This window comes from Homarus americanus, unplaced genomic scaffold (genome assembly GCF_018991925.1).
Source record: "Homarus americanus isolate GMGI-L3 unplaced genomic scaffold, GMGI_Hamer_2.0 scaffold32583, whole genome shotgun sequence".
NCBI classification, from domain to species: domain Eukaryota; kingdom Metazoa; phylum Arthropoda; class Malacostraca; order Decapoda; family Nephropidae; genus Homarus; species Homarus americanus.
Window position 1 is genome coordinate 25,510,726 of NW_024713129.1, and position 20,293 is coordinate 25,531,018.

Sequence of the window (20,293 nt, forward strand, 5' to 3'; positions counted from 1 at the left end):
TCATATATTTTGCACAAAAGATAACATATTTGCTCTGAGTAAACAAAATTCTTACATTAGATCTAAAATTTGTATGTCTAATGCAAAATCTATGATGTTTACATTCAAAATGATCATCAAATTGTAAGAATTCCAGCAATGTAAATTATATTCTGGCCAGGTAATTTGTATGAATTTTATGAGCTAAAACAAATATCTTCAGTAAATAAAAAAAATATACTTCACCCAGACACTATCTGTCAATCAAAATACCCCACCTCCGGCTCCCCCCCTCTTCCCACGCTCGCTGGGTCCCTCCCTCCCTACCAGAGAAACGTTTGGGTTAAAACAGTATATTTACATTTTTGGTAATAAATAATACCCCAGACTAAAGTTAGGATAATATAATTGACATTGCTGGATTCCTTGCAAGACCAGGAATATTTTGAATATACACGTCATATATTTTGCACAAAAGATAACATATTTGCTCTGAGTAAACAAAATTCTTACATTAGATCTAAAATTTGTATGTCTAATGCAAAATCTATGATGTTTACATTCAAAATGATCATCATATTGAAAGAATTCCAGAATCGTAAATTATATTCTGGCCGGGTAATTTGTATGAATTTTATGAGCTAAATAAAAAAATTATACTTCACCCACGTATATGAGTAGATGCGCCGCGTAAAGTGGGAATTACGGTTCTGGCAGGGTATCGCGTAAATGTAGAAACGCGTAAAAAAACCCGCGTAAAGCGGGGTATTACTGTACAGTAGTCCCTCGGTTAACGAATGGTTCGATTAACAAAATTTTGGTAAACGAATTAGTTCCCATAAGGATCTTCAATTCTGTTAATGAAATCCTTACGATAAACACATTTTGTTGTGAGTATCAGCTGATCAGCTAGTCCGCTAATACAGTAATCTGTTCTATGTTTACATTTGTTTCCAGTGGAGTAAATGTCAAGAATGTTGTGTTCATGAATAATTTTGCATTTTTTACATTAAAATTATTGGTCATTCTAAAATTTAGCCATCCAAGCTCCGGCTAGAAAAAGTTTTTCAACTATTATTTTTGGCTAGACAGATGTAACTTTATTCATTTATTGAAACTCATTTACATGCACACACTGTCCTAAGGGCAAAGCTGTAATGTACAGGCATCCCCTGCGTTACGGAAGGGTTCCGTTCCTGGAAAATTGACCGTATCGGGAAATTCCATAACTCGAAACCTATTTTCCTATTGACTTCCATTATTAAACTGGAGATACGTTCCTAAGGAATTTTTTCGGCCCCAAAAAAGTAATTCAAGCACTTTTATTAATGAAAATAAACATTTATAAACACATACAATACAGTACATTAAATAATTTATTATATACCTTCTTAAAACACCAAGTTTAATATCCAATGTAATGCCTTTGCGGCTTGTTTTTGCACTACTGCGGTCGCTTCCACTTGATGGCCTCTTTCCAGTCATCTTGAATAAGGGTAATGCACTATACTGTACTTACTGTATGTTTGTAAAAGTTAAATCCAACTGCTGGGGGGAGAAACATGCATGCACACTGGATGTAAACAATGGACTGACTCCTTGTGGCGCTGCCATACTTGGCAGTAGCAAACACCAAGAAATCCACACCAAACAAATTATAATTTTTAACAAATTATAATCTTATATAGTGATTTTTTTTAAATTGTTAAAATTTACCCCAATTTCTGTAAGGGCGGATTTACGAGCCGTAACGTGAAATTATAGGTCATAATTTACAAATTCCGTAACCCGGGCTTCCGTAACGTGGGGGATGCCTGTACAGTAATACCCCGCTTTACGCGTATTTTTTTTACGCGTTTCTACATTTACGTGGTACCCTGCTAGAACCGGAATTCCCAATTTACGTGGTGCATCTACTCATATACGTGGGTGAAGTATATTTTTTTATTTAGCTCATAAAATTCATACAAATTACCCGGCCAGAATATAATTTGCATTGCTGGAATTCTTACAATTTGATGATCATTTTGAATATAAACATCATGGATTTTGCATTAGACATACAAATTTTAGATCTAATGTAATAATTTGGTTTACACAAAGCAAATATTTAATCTTTTCTGCAAAATATATGAAGTTTACATTCAAAATATTCCCTGACCTGCAAGGAATCCAGAAATGTCAATTATATTATCGTAACTTCAGTCTGACGTATTATTTATTACTATACCTTAAAATCTAGTGTTTTCACCCAAACATTTCTCAGAGAGGTAGGAGCCAGTGAGCTGCGAAGAGAAGGGGGGGGAGGTGAGTCCATTATTTGAATGGACATTAACCTGGCGACTGTATTTCTCTTAAATATTAATTGTGTGTGCATACCATCATAAAATTATGATGTTATTTTTACTACAACATAGGTATTGTGTCGGAAAAAGTGGAGTTTGGAGGTCGGCCCGCTCTCTATTTCAATTAATCCCATATGTTATGTTGTTCACTTTACGCGTTTCTCGCGTCACGCGGGCCTCGGTGGGTTCAATTGACATGGTTCACTGTACATGAAATCAAAATAATGTTCAAAATGTTTGCTATAAATTTTGTCTAGTGCAAACTATCGCATGTTTACATTCAAATTAATCATTATCTTATAAGAATTCCAGCAACGTAAATTATATTCTCCCAGGTCACTTCTATGACATTTTATAAGCAAAAAACAAAAACTCAATCTAAAGGACATACATAAACAAATAAATACTTCATTACATCTTCGGCGCCAACTGTCAAACATGTCACCTCTCCTTCCTCCTGCTCCCCCCCACCCCTCCCAGCAATGGTTTGGTGGTTATACAGTAGGTTTTAAGTCTTTATCTTATATAATATCACAGACTAAAGTTAGGAAAATATAATTAGCATTGCTGGAATCCTTGCAAGACAGCGAATAATTTGAATATAAACATCGTATATTTTGCAAAAGAGATAAAAATTAATCATCTGTATCACATTACAGTAGTGATTTAAGAGTAAGAATATATACAGTCGACCCTCGTTAATTCGGACCCCTTTAATCCGGATTTCGGACAAAATCTGAACAAACTTTTTTTTTTTTTTTTTAGGAATATACCTCGCGGACCTTAAGCTAAAATATACTGGTCACCCTGCTGGGATAAAAACACCAGCGTCTTTTTGGTTGCATGCCCAACATCTCCACCACTGAGTGAGCAGGAGATGCAACTTTTAGCTTCAGACATGAAAAATATTTACCATTTACTGCCAGTAAACAATGGAAACGTAAAATATGTACCAATTAGTAATGAAAAGTTGTGCAGTTCCTTCAGCAAATGAAGCTCACCAACTTACAATAGGCTAAATTACCTTACAACGTGTTTTCAGTAGTCTATGTTGAAGTTCTTACCACAGGCTAACTTATCATATCATATACGGTATCACAGTTCTCATTGATCTACAAAAAATACCGGTAATAAAAACCTTTTCGATATTTCACACTTAATATAATACCCGGTAATCTACTTCAACCTCCTATTGTTTACAACGACGCCTGACGCCTCACGCACCACCAATTGTATCAGTTAGACGGTACACGTGTTTTTCGAATCGTTTTCAGTTAAAACACTGTTACATCACATGTATATTTTACCTTAACTGTGCCTGAATGAATATATTCTCGGAAATAAATAGTAGTTTTGCTGAAACGTGATGTATTTCAATGTAAAATAGGATAAAATACATGACGAAAACAAAAGACTTTACCGAAGCTTCTGTTCTTGAGATGTTACTCGTTTTTTTAATAGTTTTCGGTTAAAATTCTGTTATATTACAATGATATTCTATTCATACTTTGCTTGATATAATACATTCACGGAAATGTAATATTTTTGCTCAAATGACGTACGTATATATATATATATATATATATATATATATATATATATATATATATATATATATATATATATATATATATATATATATATATATATATATATATATATATATATATATATATATATATATATATATATATATATATATATATATATATATATATATATATATATATATATATATAGTGATTTAAGGGCGATTTTAGGAGTGTTTCTGACTTTATGCATTTTTGGCTTTACTTTGTATGTACTTTTCTGTGAGTTGGATCCAATTACAATATCCCATTAAAATTATGGATTAGGTTAACAACTTGACTCTGGAACAAATTTTGTTCGATTAACAAGGGACCACTGTACAGTATTATCCCGCTTAGCACCTATGCGTTTTTACGCGCCTCTGTGATGCCTTGCCAAAGCTGAACTTTCATAACGCGGATTTTTCCACAGCAACGCGGTGAGTGTCCGGCTGGATGCTATTTTTAGATTTTGACCACGCGCCACCGCCCGCCCGCCCTCCGCCTGCCTGCCTGCCACTCCCTCCTCCTCCCTCCGCTTGGGCAAGCGGCGGTGGTTCGCAGTGTGTGTCTTTGTTGCGTTATCACTGACGTCATATGGCGTCTCCGGACTATGATTGGCCATGCAGCCCCCCTCTGCTGCTAGCTGTATTGGCTTAAAGTATTATAGCGTGACTACCCGGGGGGGAGGGAGGAGGAGGAGAGGCGACGCTTGACCTAGCAGCGGCAGTTTCATCCCTCAAGGCCACGCCCGTGTTAGCAGCGCATCCATTGTTCCGTAAAATGGCTTCCGCGGTTCCACCACCCCAGAGAAACCTTTCCTTACCTGGACCCAGCGGCATAAACCAAGAAGACACGCCGTTCATTAAGCTGAGCTGAAGTACCATTGTTCAAGATTTGGAAAAGGAAGAAGCAGCCAAGTTGATCTCGGCAGCGCCAGCATGGCGTCAACGAATCTCACGATTAAATGCGATCAGAAAGGATGCTGCCAAGATAAAGGGAGCACATAAACTCACAAAGTCTGCAGGTGCTTCAGCTATCAGGTATTGCCAGAACAAGAGTGCTGGCAAAGTGGAAGCTTTGCTGGTGAGTTATTTGGTGCGTCAGGCGCAGCGCAACATGGCGTGAACTTGGCGCTCGGTGCAGAGAATGCGCCGCGTGAGCTATCTCACGCAGCAGTGACGTAAAATGGGAATTGCAGAGCCCAAACCGCTTCAATGCTTCCCATGGTTGGCTGCATAGGTTTAAGAAGGAGAACAAGGTCACCAATATCAGCATTGTTGGTGAGGAAGCGAGTGCTGACCGTCTGGCTGACTAGAGATTTTTCCTCCGTTTTCTACGTGAGATTATGGAGGAAGGACAGTACACTGACGACCAGGTGTTTAACATGGACGAATCTGGTCTTTTCTGGAAAAAGTGCAGCCTTCAAGACCTTCGTTGTCAGTCTCTTGAGCAAGGTAAAGGGGCCGGAAAGATGCAGAAGGAGCATATCCACCATCCTGTTTACCACCAATACCTCCGGTACCTGTAAACCAAAGTTATCGGTGATTCTAAAAGCCACGCCAACCATACGCCTACAAGAATATGGACATGAACAAGCTTAATGTCCACTATTCTTCCCTGCCAAGTAAGGATGTCCCTCTTCTCTGTCCCTCTTCTGGTTTGACCTTTTTTGTTCCTGGCGTGCAGAAATTCTCACGAGCAACAAGATGTTCATTCAACATTTTGTGCTCCTTGACCTGGACTTTCGCCCTACTGTGGATCGTCACTAGCGTAAAAGTGGTCTTCCTTCCTCCCAACACCGTCATTAATCAGCCTATGGACCAGGAGTTAATCTGCAAGCGATTAAAGCTGCATACTCGGCAAAAGAAATTCAAGCTCTGAACGACTCTAACACCAAGGATGAGTTCGTAAGCTGGGTGACACCGACAGCGAGGAAATAAAAGCCCGAGGACAAAGGAACAGAAAGCGGCGACTCAAGTTCTCGTCAAACAATTTTGGAAGAAGTTTAGCGTCAAACAAGCCAACAGAACTTCTTGGTGGAGGCATGGGATCTGCTGTCTACTGCTCACGATTCGTACGCATGGAGACATGTGTTGCATAGCATACCAGGTGAAGGAGGAGTCAATCTGTTACTGGTCATTCGAGTTCAGACTGTTGTTGCAGTAGCAGTGTGGACCTTGCCAGAGAAGCTAGCAGACTGTTACAGCTGAAGGCTTCTCCGAGACCACCAACGAAGACATCATGGAGGTGATCAGAGATCCTGAAGTGACTGCCGACGAGATGTTGGAAGAAAGAACCATCCAGTGAAGAGGAGGAAGAATTAAGTCATTCTCCGAAGAGCCTGGATTTAAGTCATAGTGATAGAGGTGTGTCATAGAGTTAACAGAAAAAATTAAGTCCATCGTTTCCCGCGACACTGACGATGAAGCATGGCAACGTCTTCCATAACCCGACTGGTGCAGGCTATGGGCATCAAGGTGTATCCACGACAACATCAAAGCCAGCCGTCAGAAAAACATAACCGAGTTCTTAGCCGCAACCCCACCACAGCCAGCCCAAAGGCGGTAATGAAGTGATAGTGAAATTGATTTTTGAGGATTTGTCAGGAAGCCATGACAACTGTAAAGTGACAGTGATATTGATTCACCTAGTAATGGTGATTCACCTAGTAATAGTGATTCACCTGAGGGAACTAATAATCTGCCCTCTGCCTCAGACAACCTCCATCATTATGCCGACCCATCCTCTTCTACTACCGTGAGTGTTCCTTAAACCTTTTCGTTTTTAACCTATTCTTTATTTTTCATGTTAACCTTTATCTTTCCTAACCCTAACACTCTTCTTATGTTACTTGTTTTTCATGCCACCATAAAAAGTTAAGATAAATTTTTACTCTAACATAGTTATTTGTCGTCAAAAGAGTGGAGTTTGGGGGTGGGGCTGGAATTCTGTGATTAATCCCATATGTTCTGTTATTCATAGCAGCGGTTTTCACTTAGCAGGGACCCTCTGGGATTCAATTGACCGCGTTAAATTAAGAGATACTAACTAATATACATAAATGACATAGATATAGGCGTAGACAGCAACTTAAGTAAATTTGCTGACAACACTAAAATAGGGCGTATAATTAAATCTGATGATGACTAGGCAAAACTACAGGAAGATCTAAAAAAAAAAAATTTGTTGCGGTAATTACATCCCTGGCGAAGCAAGAGCTTAGGTCATATGTCACTTTAAATACATTAAAGGCTTAAAAGACTAAAATCAAATAATGCAAAATTAAAAACATAAGTACAGTTAACCCTCACTTTACGCGGTTAATGTAACCCGGAGGGTACCGCGGAAAGCGAGAAACGCGTAAAGTGAATAACATAACATATGGGATTAATTGAAATGGAGTCCAGGCCGATCCCCAAACTCCACTTTTTGACGACACATAACTATGTTGTAGTAAAAATAACATCTTAATTTTATGATGGTACATGCACACAATTAATACTTAAGAGAAATAGAGAAATACAGTCGCCAAGTTAATGTCCATTCAAATAATGGACACGACTCCCTCCCCCTCTTCTCACACTACACTGCTGGCTCTTCCCTCTGAGAAATTTTTGGGGGAAAACCAGGTATAGTAATAAATAATACCTCAAACTAAAGTTAGGATAATATAATTGACATTGCTGGATTCCTTATAAGACCAGGAATATTTTGAATATAAATGTCATATATTTTTCACAAAAGATAACATATTTACTCAGCTTAAACATTACATCTAAAATTTGTATGTCTAATGCAAAATCTATGATGTTTATATTCAAAATGATCATCAAATTGTAAGAATTCCAGTAATGTAAATTATATTCTGGCCGGGTAATTTGTATGAATTTTATGAGCTAAAACAAATATCTTCAGTTAATAAAAAAAAAAAATATTCTTCACGACACTATCTGTCAATCAAAGTACCCCACCTTGCCTCCCCCCTCTTCCAACCAGGCCAGATGGTCGGTCCGTCCCAACCCTCCCCCCCACCCCCCACCAATCCTCCCTTCAAGAGATGTTGGGTGAAAAAAATAAATTTTAACATTTTGTATTAAATAATACCTCAGATTAAAGTTAGGATAATATAATTGACATTGCTGGATTCCTTGTAAGACCAGGAATATTTTGAATATAAACGTCATGTATTTTGCACAAAAGATAACATACTTACTCAGAGTGAACATTATATCTAAAAATTTTATGTCTAATGCAAAATATATGATGTTTATATTCAAAATGATCATCAAATTGTAAGAATTCCAGCAATGTAAATTATATTCTGGCCGGGTAATTTGTATGAATTTTATGAGCTAAAATAAAAATCTTCAGTTAATAAAAAAAAAATATTCTTCACACGGTAACAGATGGTCAGTCCCAGGTCCCTCCCTCCCTCCCCCCACCAACGTCCCTACTAGATAAATGTGTGGGAATACCAGACTGTTTACCTTTTTAGTAAATAAATAAATCAGACTAAAGTTAGGATAATATAATTGACATTGCTGGATTCCTTGTAAGACCAGGAATATTTTGAATATAAATATCATATATTTTGCACAAAAGATAACATATTTACTCAAGAGTAAACATTATATCTAAAATTTGTATGTTTAATGCAAAATCTATGATGTTTATATTCAAAATGATCATCAAATTGTAAGAATTCCAGCAATGTAAATTATATTCTGGCCGGATAATTTGTATGAATTTTATGAGCTAAATAAAAAAATTATACTTCACCCGTGTAAAGGGGTACACCCACTGCGGAATGTGAGCATCCTGGGTTCTGGCAGGGCACCGTGTAAACGTGGAAACGCGGAATGTGGGACCGCGTAAAGTGAGGGTTGACTGTATTAAATAACAGAACTTTCGTAAAACCATACTCACCCCCAGCACCAAAGAGAGGCAAAAAGACCCGTCTCCTCCCCGGCACTGGGGAAGGTGCTTACAACGAAGAACTCTGAGATTGAGGCACTCCACCAGGAGGTGTCAAACAGTCAATGGGACCAGACAGTCATCACAAGGTGGGGGGGTACCCTCTCCATTAAAAGAACACGAGTCAGTCATGTGTGACCAATATGAAGGCCTTTGGATTTTACAATCCGAGGCATATTTACCCCATGAACATCAATTATACGTTCACTTACCAAGGCATCCTTTCATACATCTGGAAACTTTCCTTTAAATTTATACTCTGAGAATTATACACTCCATAAAACAATGTACCACTATCAGGTAGTTTTACAAAAACTCTGACGAAACTTACTGTGACCTGATGAAGAACATGCTGAAGACGGGAACGTGCTTCCTGCAGTAATCCACTACCTAGTAGCTTCACCCAATCCATAGCATGACTTACTATCTGACTCACCAGTAATCGAACATCCAAACTAAAAAAAAAGTCATCAAAAATTTATCAGTGTATATATTTTCTACGAGTGTTTTTCCTCCACTCACAAAATAGGAAACATATATAGTACAGTACACATAAATTTTCCTGAAAATCTGTTCATTGAAATTCTCAGAGCTAGTAAATTAAGAAGACACAATGATGAAGAGGATAAAGTACAGTGCTGGGTAATAAATAATCTTTTCAACACTCTTATTAAATTATGAACATACACTGCAGATCAAATGAACTTTAAAATGTGGCAAAAGAAAACAGACAATCAATTGAAGAAAAGGATAAATGAAGAAACTTTTTCTTTTTCGATAATTTTTTGAACATCGCTTTTATTTTTTTATGGAATGCGATTCTTCTTTTTGTCAAAAAAGAAAACCAAATTATTATTCATAGAATTGCTATTTTTATTTAAACAAACAAGTCTAACTTTTACAGTCATACCTTACACAGCCATGAGTTACTTCTTGTGATGCCTGGGAGAGTTCCGAGGCAAGATGAGTATAGAACCTCAGTTTGTCATCATATTCTTTAACAGAAGGGCTGCTTTTGCAGAACCTAGACACTGTTCCAGCTTTGTCACGACGCCAGACATGTTCATAAGCATACCAACTGGATTAGAGGAAACAAGCATTGTTAAGTTACAAGCATGAAACTTTTGGGGATTATTACACCTACCCAATATAAATATTTTATTAAAATTATCACCATTACAGTACAGTACTGTATGATAATATTTTCGGTAGACAATGGAAATCTGCATGCCTCATGGTACAGCCAAACTTGGCTAATATTCTTTCAAATTAAATTCATGACCTTGGCCCAGATTCACTAACACTGCTGAGTTACGAAGTTAGTAACTTCCAGGAGATCTGAAGTCCATACGAACTACTGCAAGAGCAATTCACTACTGGTTCAGGACTGAGTTGTGGTGTTCATACAAACTCTAGTATTAGTTCTCAAAATGCCGACAGGTGGCAGTGGTGTGTCTTCTCTTGGCCAATCACTGCGACTAATACATAATTGAGTAGGGGACTTAAGCAAATCATGGCATAACAAAATTAGACCCCGCAGGGTGCACTTATGATCATCTTGACATCCACCATTACCTGAACAACAAAAACTACATCAACACAGTAAACACTGAAAACAAGAAGAATAAGGTAAGTCCTTCAAAGTTTTAGGGTTTTAGAAGTTAGTTAAGGTTTTTAAAGGTTTCTTTGGTGTTCTTTACAGTATTTTACCCCATATGTTTCCTCGCCTTCAAGCCCTGCCCACATTGAACAACCAATATTGTTGGTAATTGGAAGTAGCAAAACATTATCATGTACTGTACACTGTTAAAACATTTTCTAATGTCATTATTGTAAGCGAAACTTCTCAGTTAATCTCTTGGTCACCAAATCTAACCTACTGTATTATACCATAAATGCCTTAGAAGAGAGCAGGAACCTAGATTGTTAGTAAAGTTTCCTACTCCTGATTAGATATTAACATAAAGGTTACTCTCATATCAGTGGTTAAAACCTTGGCAGCCTTACCTAACCTAACCTAACCTAACCTAACCTAACCTTGGCTTTCAATCATCTTAGTTTACATTGACTGTCATGACAGTCTTCATACATTTTGTAATTTTAATCATATATTTATAGACAACAGGACTCTGTGATCTCGCATACGAGGTCTGTCCGGAAAGTATCCAGCCATTTACTATTAAAAAAAATATTGCTTATCTAGGACAATGGCACCTTAGTCCCCTTCAAAGTATTCCCCTTGGGACCTCACACACTTCTCCCAGCATCCCTTCCACTTTCCAAAACAGTCTGCAAAGTCCTCTTTCGGGATCTTCATCAGCTGCTTCGTCGCATTCTCCTTAATCTTGTCCACGGTCTGAAATCTCCTCCCTTTCAACGGCGATTTTAGCTTTGAGAAAAGCCAGAAGTCGCAGGGAGCCAAATCTGGGCTGTAGGGGGGCTGAGAGACCTGGGTGATGCGAGGTTTTGCCAAAAAACCCTGCACGAGAATTGAAGAATGGGCAGGCGCGCTGTCATGATGAAGCTGCCAGTCACCACTTGCCCACAGCTGCGGTTGTTTATTTCTTACCGCATCCCTCAGCTGGTGAAGAACTTCGATGTAGTACTCCTTCGTTATTGTTTGGTCATTGTAAATGCGACGGTCACACAGTACCCACGCTCACTCAACGGCGTCGGCCTGTCAACTGAGTTGTCCCACGGGAGTGTGACTGTTCATGCATGCGCAGTACGGTCCTCTCTGAGTGGCTGATAAGTTACATCAAGGCCGAGCGACCAGTTCTCACAATGTTCACAATGGCTGGATACCTTCCGGACAGACCTCGTATACTCAGATAAGCAGCTGTTTACTATTGGTATGCTTTACCAAGTAATATATTAAAATCTGTTTTTACTTTTTAGGAGGACCAATTTGTGTACCACCACCACCTGACTGCAACAGAAGAAGCATTGGCTGGTTAAATTAGTGATGTTGCCATTCAGGGATGTTTGTTTTAGAAGAAAAGTAATATATTTTCCAATAGTAGCCTCCAAGGTGGAAGGTTAGGTTAACCAGTTGCATGTGATGAAATCAACGCATTGGTACAACTGCATCGGGAAGATTATACGTAGGGGGTTAGTGTGTGGGTCAGGTCGTGTTGCGTCTCTGTAACAAGTGTGTTTGACACTCGGGCCTTCGTTGTTGAGCGGCAGAAATTGGGCGGTGATTACATAAGATTATCAAGATCATCTTAGTGATGAGAATGTGTAAAAAGATGTAGGATTTTTAATGCTAGACACAATTGTATATTTGAAAACTCATTCTCCACCTATTTGGAGGTGCAGCCCAGGTCAAGAGGCCTACAACCACAAAATAATAGTTAAAATGAAAAAAAATCAACAAGCTTGGCTATCCTTAAAGGCATTCTATTACTGCCCTAAAGAAAGATTTTTGTGTGTGTGTTTCTAAAGGACTGAGTGGGCGTATAAACCGTCATTCATAGTAAAACGCAGTGTACGTAGAGATAGCACATAGATACCTTCAAATCGCCGAGGTGAACTGAAAAAGAGGCAAAAAACTGAAGACAACTCATAAGGCAACACAGGACATACAGTGCTGAGGAGGTTAAAACACCAACAGGAGGCAGTTAGGTTTTATTTGTTTTTTCTTCTTCCTTTTTAAATAACACTGAATTGCCATAAGGTCACGATCACCTTCATATCTCACTTTACTTAGACTTCAATTAGTAGATGTGATTATAAAGGAAGTCATCCCACTGAGGTGTATATCACTTCCTCAGATGAAATAAATTGTGCTTGCCTGGTGGATGACACTAGCCATAATGGCCTACACCCAGGCAACGGAACAGGGCTTTTAAAGGGACCTTCATGCTAAGGCCCTGCTACCAGGTCACAGATTAAAAGCAATTATCACAGTAATAATAAGGATAAATAATATTATTATTATTAAAAAGACAATCTGAAATACATTTCTTGGTAAACTGGTGGGCTTAAGGCTGAGTAGATCTGTACAGTCTGTGCACCCCCCTCCCTCCTTCTAAACAGCAACAACCATGGGGGGTCAGAAACCAGGGGCTAAGGCGGTACCATGAAATCTGTTGACATGTAATTACTGCGGGGTGAAGTTGGAGGTAGATACAACGTTTAGGATGGTACAACTTGCTGTAAAGAATGAAGGCTGTTGTTGGTATTGCCCTGGCTGCACCATAAAGGTAAGAGAAGCGATTGCAAGCCATAGGGAAATGAGTTTCCCAGGGATGAAAATAGATGAAGCTGGATCCTTGCTGGTTGCCAAACTTGAACAAGTTGAGAAAGAGATCCTTGCTAGGACTGAGGAAGTAGCTGATAGAACGGAGGTGGTAGTGAAGAGGAGTTATGCTCAGCTTAGCAGGGCCATGGGAGGTGGCGGAGAGTAATGCAGGATCAGAGCAGGTTCTGCAGCAGCTAGGGATTCTGAAGAAGTATGTTGAAGAGATGGCAACTAGCAGAAATACTGTTAAGGGAGAGGAGGAGCAACGGGCAAGTCTCCAGCGCATGAACAACGTAATAGTCTATGGAGTCCCTGTGAGCCAGGCGGATGAAGCGGAGACTAGGAAAACACATGATATGATGCAGATTGAGAATATTTGTAGAGGCTCTGACAATGCCAGCCACCCCCCCCCCCAGAATGTGAGGAGGCTGGGACAAAAGCAGGGGAACAAGCCTCGCCCCCTCAAGATCACACTAGTGAGTGAGGAGGAGAAATGGGAGGTTATCCGGCACATAAAAAAATTAGCAAAGAGCGAGACGTTTCAGAATGTATTCATTCGCCCAGATCGCACGGTATTACATAGGGAACAGCGTAAGAAGCTCCTACAGGGCTTGAAGCATAAGAGAGAGGAGTCGAAGAGGAACGGGGACGGGTGTACATGGGTTATATCCAGGGAGAGGGTAGTGGAAGCAAGTGTGTGACACAGAGCCAGGAACACCCTCCACCCGCTCTACCTCCCACCCGGGAAGAAGCAAGCGCCGTGTAAACAATGACATTTCTAACCACACCCTGCAAAATACAGTGTACTTAGCAAATGCTGCAGCTTCTGAGAATGGAGGGGGGTCGGAGTTACTACTAACAGCAGAGACGTTACCGAGAACAAATTATATCTTAAATGTCATGTACACTAATACTGACAAATTCCTAGATAAGAGAGAGGAGTTTAAAGCACTACATGATATTGTAGGATTTGTAGAACTGTTGTACAAGAACAGGAGAATCGACCCAGAGGAATGCGAGTTCAGTATTGCTGGATATGACTCATTTATGAACCTTTCCCAAGAAACTTGCAAGAGGGGTGTGGTTATCTATGCTAAGCAAGACCTTAGAGCCAGCCAGGCGAGGGTACAGGGAGAGGATTTTTTTGAAGAATCCAAGTGGTGTAAAATTAAATTCAAGGGAGGAGACTTAATTACTGTCGGGAGTATCTACAGATCCCCAAACTGTAACTTACTAAACCAAAGGAACTTAAGAGCCTTAATAGACAAAGAAGTGATGCTCAACCCTAGCCACATCCTTATCATGGGGGACTTTAACTATGGCGACATCAACTGGAGAAACGAGTTCCCCCAAATGACTTGAATAACCCTATTGTTCTTTATGTAGAAACTCTGAGAGATTATTTTCTTTTCCAACAAGTTAAACACCCGACACATTACAGAGGGGAGGAAACACCCAAGCAACTAGACCTCATCATAAAAAACGAAGAGTGTATGGTGGCCAAACTGGAACATCTAGAGCCAGTTGACACCAGTCACCATGTAGTGTTGTCATTCCTAATTAACTGTTACCTCGTTCATGATAAAGGCAGGCCAAGGTGCAAATATTACAAGGGAAATTACGACGGGATGAGAGAAGAGATGAGGGGCATCCATTGTCCTGACTCACTAAGGCACAAGAACGCAGACACTATGCTGAATATCATAACTAGTAAAGTGACCCATTTGATCGATAAATATATAACCAAGGACAAACCCAGTGCGCCTCTAGGAATACGGGGATACCCCTACGCATGAACCATAAGGCGATTGACAAAGTTGAGAAGAAAACCCAGAAATTCAAGACATGGGTTAGGTCAAACGATGAACAGGACAGGAGAATGTATGCAAGAGCCAGAAACCAAGCAAAGGCAGAGTGTAGAAGGGCTGAAAATGAGTTCAAGAGGCTGGTTGAAAGCGAGGTCAAGCCAAACCCAAAGGCGTTTTACCGCTATGCTAAGTCAAAAATAAAACGCGAGTAGGAGTATCAGACCTAAGGCCTGAAGATGGTAGTTACACAGATTCTGACCAGGATAAAGCTGAGACATTGAACAGCTTCTTTTCCTTGGTGTTCACATGAGAGGATGCGATTAACCTTCCTGCGTTTGAGGACAGACTGTTCGACACAGCACTGACCCACATTGTGTTCACAGAAGAGGGTACTATAAGAATAAACTGTCAAAGCTAAAGGTCCATAAGAGTCCCGGCCCTGACAAGGTGCATCCCAGAGTGCTAAGAGAGTTGTGCAATGAGCTTGCCGAGCCCCTGAAGATCCTGTTCTATAAATCCCTGGATGAACAGACTAGAAAATGGCTTATGTGAGTCTCATCTTCAAGAAGGGCAATCATCACTCCACTAATAATTATAGACAAGTGAGCCTGACCATCATAGTATGTAAAGTACCTGAGTACATTATAAGAGATGCCATGAACATTATAAAAGATGCCATGATGGAATATATACTATGAAACAGCGTTGTATAGGATTGCCAACACAGTTTAATGCCGGAACGCTTCTGTTAACACAATTACTCAAGGTACTGAATGTTTGGACTCAAATTCTGGAACAGGGCAGCAATATCAACAATACAGCTCCTCCCTGACATACGACCACCCGCAGTTACAACCTGCTTCAGTCATACGAAAATTTTGTCAAATTACGTATTTTCGAGTCCCAACGTCAGCAAACAGACAAAATTTTTGTTTGTAATTCACTTTAAAATGGCTGGCAATCTTAAAAGTGAGAGTTTTGTGGTGCTGAGAAGAAAAAGAGACACCCATTTTAGATTTTCTGTGTACGTATTATTTAAGCATTTTCGACTTACGACCATTTCGACTTACGACCTGGATTTGGGTCCCTAACACCGTCGTAAGTCTAAACCCCTGAAATAAAGAATATCATTAATATTTGTAATAAAAAAACAATAAATTAACAAAAAAAATTTTAAATAATGTTCGTTGTAGGAGTTTCGTTCGTTATAGCATTCTCAATTTTATAGGTAAAACCGTTCGTTATAGGAATATTCGTAGTAGGATCCGTTCGTTATAGCATACCCCACTGTACAGTTATAGCGGTAAATTTAATTACACAAGACTCACAACTTTCATGGGGTTATGTTCCTGGGACTTAACATCAAGCCAAAACCCATATAAAGTCAGAAACACTCTTAAAAATCCCCTAAATTGCCCCAAAAATACTAGTTGAAAAACTGTACAGTACTGCAGTACTGTACTTAAATGTACTCTAAAAGACTAAAAATTTTATCTCTTGTGAAAAATATATGATGTCCACATACAAATTATTCTTTGTCTTGCAAGGATTCCACCAATGCAATTTATATTCTGCTTACTTTAGTCTGAGCAGTTTTAGGTCAAGTTTAGTCACTTTTATTGGCCTCCAGAACCTAACCCTATTTTCCCCAATAATTACATGTAATTACATATCGCGATTTAGTATATAGCAAACATCCTTGGACTCTATCTCGCGATATATCCCGACCCTACTGTACCTACATTTTGCCAAGGCTTTGAAACCGCACCCCATGAAAGGCTAAGAATTTAACTGGAAGGGTATGGGATTCGGGGAAGTGTCCTAGCATGGATTGGAGACTTTCTGCATGATCTCAAGCAGTGGCTGTTGATTAATGGTACAAAATCATCATGTATGCCTGTGACAAACGGGGTACCACAGGCAAGTTAAATGGGCCCGTTGTTGTTTGTTTGTTTCATAAATGACTTGCCAGAGCTGTACATTTCTCCATGCAAATTTTTATGGACGATGCCAAGTTATTCAGAGAAATTAAGAAGCAACAGACTGTAAAGAGCTACAGAAAAACCTCTGTGTGATTCAAGAATGGTTGAAGAAATGGCTGCTAAGATTCAATGTCACAAAGTGTAAAAAGATGCACCTGGGACACACCAACAGGAAGAAGGCGTATCTTATGTCCCAAGGGATGAAGACGCTGCATTAATAGAGACAAAGTGACAAGGACCTGGGTGTGTATGTTGACCATGAACTGAAGTTCTCAAGCCATTATGAGAAGAAGTTAAATCAAGCAACTAAATTATTAGGTCTTATAAGAAGGTCGTTTACATATCTAGACAGTCTGTCCCTCGTAACTATCTTCAAGAGTGAGGTACTTCCTAGCTGGAGGACTGTCACCCTGTCTGGTCTCCGAGAAATGCTAGAGACTGCCAGTTGAATGAAATTGTCTAAAGGAGGGGCACCAGACTGGTGCTTGCACTTTGGGTCCTCAGCTATCCGGAGAGATTAGAGCACCTGTAAATGGGCAAGGGGTGACCTAAATGAGATGTATAAACATCTCAAGGGGCACTACTCAGTCGAGTGTCCATACCTGAAGTTGGTAGACACCCACCCCGCAAGGGGTCACAGCTCGAGGTTGAAGAAGCCGCAAGTCCATAAAAGTATGAGGGCAAATTTTTTTCGGAGTGAGAATTGTAAACTCTTGGAACAACCTGCCGGAGAATGTTGTGATGGCACCGAGTGTAAGCTGTTTCAAGACCAGACTTGGCAAGCACTGCAGCAGGTTCAGATACATTCAGGAGCCGGTGCATGCCCAGTACTTGCCACCAGTGCGTAACAGACGTGAATGATCGCCCAAGTGGCTAACAAGCCGATCAGTGGCGAAGAGGATAAAAGAAATGAAGAAAAAAAAAATTGCTAAAAGTGTTACTCCATTATCTGCTGCAAAGTTAACTTGGAAGAATGCTGAACAAGTTTTTGGTCTTTAATCAGAAATTGCATGAGAACATTTTTACCAGAAATGTATCCAAGGAACACAACCCCTATTTACTGTATATTGTTGTGTCTATGGTAAAATCATTTTCACTTAGCGTCGTTATACTTAAAGTTGTGGATTTCAGGAACCTAACAACGACATTAATGGTGTGAATAGGCAAAACCAAGAATAGCAACTTATATTACCTTAGTGCACTACAGTACACCTGTACCAAACAACTGACCAGCCAAGGCAGCACTCATCCCCTCTTTTAACTTATCTAATAATTCAACTTTCTTTGTCAGGGTCATCACTGACTTCTGCCTTTTATGTTTCACTCCACTAGTATCACTAGCACTGACACTAGGCAGTCTATTAGGGGCCATTTCACACAAAACACTAAAGTTTGGAGCACAACACAAGCGATGCTGCATTACAGGCAATGGATGAGGGTAAGCAAGGGAAAGAGAATGCTGCGAGCATGTGGGGGTGACTAGCTGTGCTGCGGGAGAGGCTTGAATCGCAAACCTGCGAGTAACAAGGGTTTACTGTATATATATCATTTAGTGGGCCATGATGGTTCCACGATTTGTCACCCCACAGTCATTTCATCAATATCACATATACATTCTGGAGGTTATTCTTTAGTACAGTAAAACCTCAATTAACCGACTTTCGGATTAACCGCCGATCCCGGACCCCTATTTTTTTTTTTTTACAGGGAGTAGCCCACCCGGGCACAGGTCACTGACCCACATCGGGGCCTGGATGGCAATAATAATAATAATAATAATAATAATAATAATAATAATAATAATAATAATAATAATAATAATAATAATAATAATAAGGAACCATAAAGAAATGCAAAAATGAAAAAATAAATTAAGAGTGAGAAACAATATACCTATATGTATATTGTGTTGTCAATAATAAGAGAAATAATTGATACCCTGCAATTGTGTGTAAATGAGGTAGAAAGTCAGATCAGCAGCCTGGGACTAGGTCACAATTTTTGTGATGACATATGTTCTTTGACTTTTCCATTTTTTATTCACGGTTTCTGTGCTGGTTCATATTGATTTACTAAAGTGATTAATGTTTTAAAGCAAATTCTATTGAAATATGCATGGCAAATGAACAAAAATGAATAGAGGGACTTAAATAAGGTAGGTTAGGGATAGGTACTTTGAAAATGTATGTTTTATTTCCGTAGATTTTATTTACCATTAACCAACCTTTCAAATTATCAGTCGGCCCCTTCCCCCCATATGTGGGTGGTTAATCGAGGTTTTACTGTATTATGCTAAAATCCGTAAATTTTTGTTTGTGACAATTCCAATCATGTTAACAGTTAAATGTGGAAAGCAAGTTAATTCACAAATGCATTGTCAGCCCCAGTCCCATCTTTCAAGGATAAAGTATATCCTATTGTATATTCACTTAAAATTTTTCACTGCAACTTTTCCATATACCTGTATGTAAACGTCTTTAGGCAATAATATATTCAAATAGAAAATCAACCAGCCATACTCCACGAATGAAACTACTCATGTTCATTTACTTTTGAATTACCTTTGTAAATCAATGTCCAGCTCACGGATGACTTTTGAAAATGTTGTTTGTATGCTCTCAATAGCAGTATGTAGCCGAGGATCACCAGACACCTGACGATACAAATGGATAAAACTGTATTGATATACACACAAGCAGAGGCTCATGTCTTCTTTCTTACTGTTAACAAATATTATGTACAATTTTATATATGTCAATAGACAGACTTGTGACCTAAGTACAGTAATGCAAAACACAGTTTCTAATAACATGAAAATTCCTATCAAGAAACACAATGAGGAATATTTAAGTAATGTTTATTTGCACAATTCTAATATATATACAGTCAACCCTCACTTTACGCGGTCCCACATTCCGCGTTTCTACGTTTACGCGGTGCCCTGCCAGAACCCAGGATGCTCACATTCCGCGGTGGGTGTACCCCTTTACACGGGTGAAGTATAATTTTTTTATTTAGCTCATAAAATTCATACAAATTATCCGGCCAGAATATAATTTACATTGCTGGAATTCTTACAATTTGATGATCATTTTGAATATAAACATCATAGATTTTGCATTAAATATACAAATTTTAGATATAATGTTTACTCTTGAGTAAATATATTATCTTTTGTGCAAAATATATGATATTTATATTCAAAATATTCCTGGTCTTACAAGGAATCCAGCAATGTCAATTATATTATCCTAACTTTAATCTGAGGTATTATTTAATACTAAATGTTAAAATTTAGTTTTTTCACCCACTCTTTCTCTTGAAGGGAGGGTTGGTGGGAGGTGGGGGGAGGGTTGGGACGGACTGACCATCTGGCTGGTTGGAAGAG

The 20,293-nt window shown here is 39.1% G+C and overlaps 1 protein-coding gene across 1 annotated transcript in view; it reads right to left on the reverse strand.

The window, feature by feature from the left end:
- Positions 1 to 20,293, reverse strand: part of LOC121870543 (dynein axonemal heavy chain 10-like) — a gene marked incomplete in the record, with an annotated part of 128,200 nt that overhangs the window by 67,728 nt on the left and 40,179 nt on the right. Inside the window, 3 exon segments of the mRNA XM_042372377.1 lie at positions 9,201 to 9,324; positions 9,780 to 9,947; positions 19,467 to 19,558. Of these exon segments, the coding sequence (XP_042228311.1) occupies positions 9,201 to 9,324; positions 9,780 to 9,947; positions 19,467 to 19,558 (384 nt within the window).